Genomic DNA, 3,316 nt, shown 5'->3' with positions numbered 1-3,316 from the left:
TTTTTAAGGAGTTGTGGTAATAAGCTGGCTTCTTTTTCTTGTTTTCTTCAGAAAGATTTTTCACGTTAAAGAGGTGTACCATTCATAAAATTTGAACAAATAGTTTATGCATATATTATAAAAATATGTTAGAAATCAAAATAAATATTTATATTATTATCAGGAATTTGATACCATCTAATATATCAAATCAAGTCATGTGACCATGTAAAATAATACTTTGTTCTAACTATTTTTTTGTACATCTAGCATTTCTACTGGATAAAACCTTATCGAGAGCATCCATTACCTGAAGTTTAAGATTAGGGCAAAGCTGAGGCATGGTTCATATTGAAACTGGATATGTTATATATGAGACACGAATCTCTTGTCTTGTTATGAGACACGTGTCCCATATGAGAACAGAACCCAAGTCAAACTTTTGGAGTTGAAATTATCTCTAAAATCATGTATGGTATGCTTCATATATCATCTCTTTCCATACTCATGATAAGATTTTGAAATAAACTTAGACACCACGATTCACCATCTCCATGAAGTGCTGATCCGATTCAAGCCTCTGTAACCTCATCTCAGCATTGAACTTCTTGATGAACGCTTCCGCTCGGCTGTTCAACTCCTCCTGACTCATTGATTTCTTCCTCATCATCGCCAATGATACTCTGTCGTTTAATGTGTCCGACTTCTTCAGCTCCCGCCGAGCCCAGCCCACTGGATCATTCTCATCATCTCCATGGACTGCAATATCACCATCATTCAGAATCGCTCCAAACCTCTCAAGCCGAGGCGGCAAATCCCACGTCTCACTTTTCTTGAGCTGCCGCTTCAATGGCTTCACTTGCGCCTCCATGATCGCATTCCAAGTCGCACCCAAGGTGCTCTCATCATCGTCTCCGTCCTTCCCGCCGGCTTCCGTCAAGCAAGTGTTTTCGGAAGATGATTCTGGTGAAGGCTCGGACGACACAAAATGTTCAACTCGTTGCTTCTCGTGCTCTAATTGCACGATTTCGTCCCAGATGATGTCATGGAAATCATCAATGCTGCTTATTGTGGGTTCGGCGTCTGAGGTTGAGTCTTTGAAACTAGGAGTCTGATCTTGGGGTTGGGATTGGTGGGTGGTGGGCTTAGCAATTGTGGGGAAAGAGAAAGGAGGGTGGTGGTTTCGGTGTTGGAAGGCAGAGGAGGTGGCGATGGTGATGATGATGAAGTTGACAATGATGTAGATGTAAGGGGGAGAGAGCCAACTTCTGAGGGAGATCCAGAGGCGTGGTAGAGTGGATAGGGACAAGTCTATTGTGTATGGAATTATAGCCACTTTGAAAAAAATATAAGCAAATATAATTCCTATGGCCAATAGTAAGAGCTTTGCTGCCCAGATTGCCGTATCAAATCTGGTTGTTCTGAACGAAGAACTCTCAAACAGATCGGCCATGGGGTGGTTTTATCGATTGTACGAAGAAGAAGAAGAAGAAAGACAGAAAGAAGAGACCAATATTATTAGCACACTGCTCAAAAGCAATGAGAAATTGAGAATTACTACCTTTTAAGAACCATGAGCACATTTACTATTTCAAAAAGAGGGAAGAGGGAAGAGGGAAAATCTGTGACTTATACCCGAAGGGATTCTCTGCAGGTTCATCAAAATCTTGAGCAGAGGTAGTAGTAATAGGGACAAGTACGAAGTGAATGCCAGCAAAGGAAGTAAAAGGAAGATATAACAAACTTTGGAGAGGGACTTTACATCTCCAATTCTCAACGTTACACAGGGTTGAGAGAGACAGAGCTTAAGGGAGTTCTTGCTGCTGGTTCAATCAATTCACTAAATAAAGAGGCTTTTATGCAAGCGAGATGCTTCAATCAATGAAATCTTCACCTGTTGGATGCCTCATATCTATATAGATATAATACAGAAAAATATTAAATGTATTTAAAAAAAATATAAAAAAAATTTATTTATTCATATATCAGTTATTAATACGTTGAAAATCATAAAATTTAAATTTAAAAATTTGAATTTAAAAAAAAAATTAATAAAATAAGTATTATAAATAAAAATATAAGTAAAAATATAAATACATGTAATATTACTCGTATAGTATATTATACAAAGCCGTCCCCACCTATAAGAACACGTTTTTTTAAAAAAAAAAAAAAAACAAAACAGAAGAAATTCTCATTTTTCTCCCTTAGTGGGTCATAGACAAGTCCAACCGAAGCGGCATTGGTTAGATTTAGAAGAACGCTTTTAGTTTAAGTAAATGATCTAATCCGCATTAAAGGCGCTGCCCGTCACATAAAAATATGATTGATAGAATTATCTCATACGAGTGTAAGTTATACTTTACCGAAGCACTGGTCCTCCAGAAACCGCGAGTGAAGCGAAACAGTACACATTTCGCACGCTGGGCCACAGTTGTTGGTGCTGGTCTTTGTTTATGAATGTACCTAGTTTCCCTAGTTGCCTTTATACAATGCACATCAGCCAGCCTTAAATTGTACCCTCTACAGTAACTATATTGCCCATCCATAGGGTTGTGAAAGCAACAATTCAAGTTTGCTCTTGATTCTTGAAATTCTGCATTTTGGGCTTCGCCAATTGCACTAGAGGTGACAAGTTTTCCTTTCTTTCTTAGGGTCTATTCTATAGCTGTTGTCATATGCGTCTATGTTCATGGAATGATGAAATAGGATGTTGATATGGTTAATAAGATGTCCAAACTGTCTGACTGTCCCAATCCTAGCCCCTTTACCTTCGTTGTGAAGATGAATAATCATACTATTATCCTTTTAGCTAACATCCTTTTACTATCTTTCAATGCAATATTTGCATTATTGGATAATTATTTGTTATTTTTTATACTTTTGTCGATCATTAGTTACCACATCACGACCGTGAAATGATGAAAATTGAAAGGATGATAATAACATTGTTGAATGGATATATATGATGAGATGTGTGGATCACATGTATCTTCATGCCTTCTTAAAAGACTAAGGTCTCTTTTGAATATTAAGAATCTCATAATATATTTGAATATTAGAGAAATGATTTGTGAATAATAATGAAATAGTTTGGATTAATATCTTGTTTTGGATTTTGGCAAAAGAGAGAAAAAGTTGGGTAGAAATATTATAAAGTTAAAAAATTGTTTAAATATAATTTTATAAAATTATTTTTAATTGAAAGTTTGGAAAAGTTATATAAGGTTTTGTGTTTTGTTTAGGAGTTAAGAAAAATTGTAATAATTAGATTAAAAAAAATTGAAAAATTGAAATTGAAAATATTTTATATTTGAGTAATGTTTGGAAAAACAAT

At 35.7% G+C, this 3,316-nt stretch overlaps 1 protein-coding gene across 1 annotated transcript; it reads right to left on the bottom strand.

Annotated features, from left to right (window-relative positions):
- Positions 1 to 268: 268 nt before the first annotated feature.
- Positions 269 to 1,831, bottom strand: LOC108994284. Its single transcript, XM_018969421.2, has one exon. The coding sequence runs from the start codon at positions 1,430 to 1,432 to the stop codon at positions 509 to 511; it is 924 nt and encodes a 307-aa protein (XP_018824966.1). The 5' UTR covers positions 1,433 to 1,831; the 3' UTR covers positions 269 to 508.
- Positions 1,832 to 3,316: the final 1,485 nt, after the last annotated feature.

The sequence above is a fragment of the Juglans regia genome, chromosome 6 (assembly GCF_001411555.2).
Source record: "Juglans regia cultivar Chandler chromosome 6, Walnut 2.0, whole genome shotgun sequence".
Taxonomy (NCBI): domain Eukaryota; kingdom Viridiplantae; phylum Streptophyta; class Magnoliopsida; order Fagales; family Juglandaceae; genus Juglans; species Juglans regia.
Note: the sequence above shows the minus strand (reverse complement) of the source record. Positions and strands in the feature narration are given on the sequence as shown.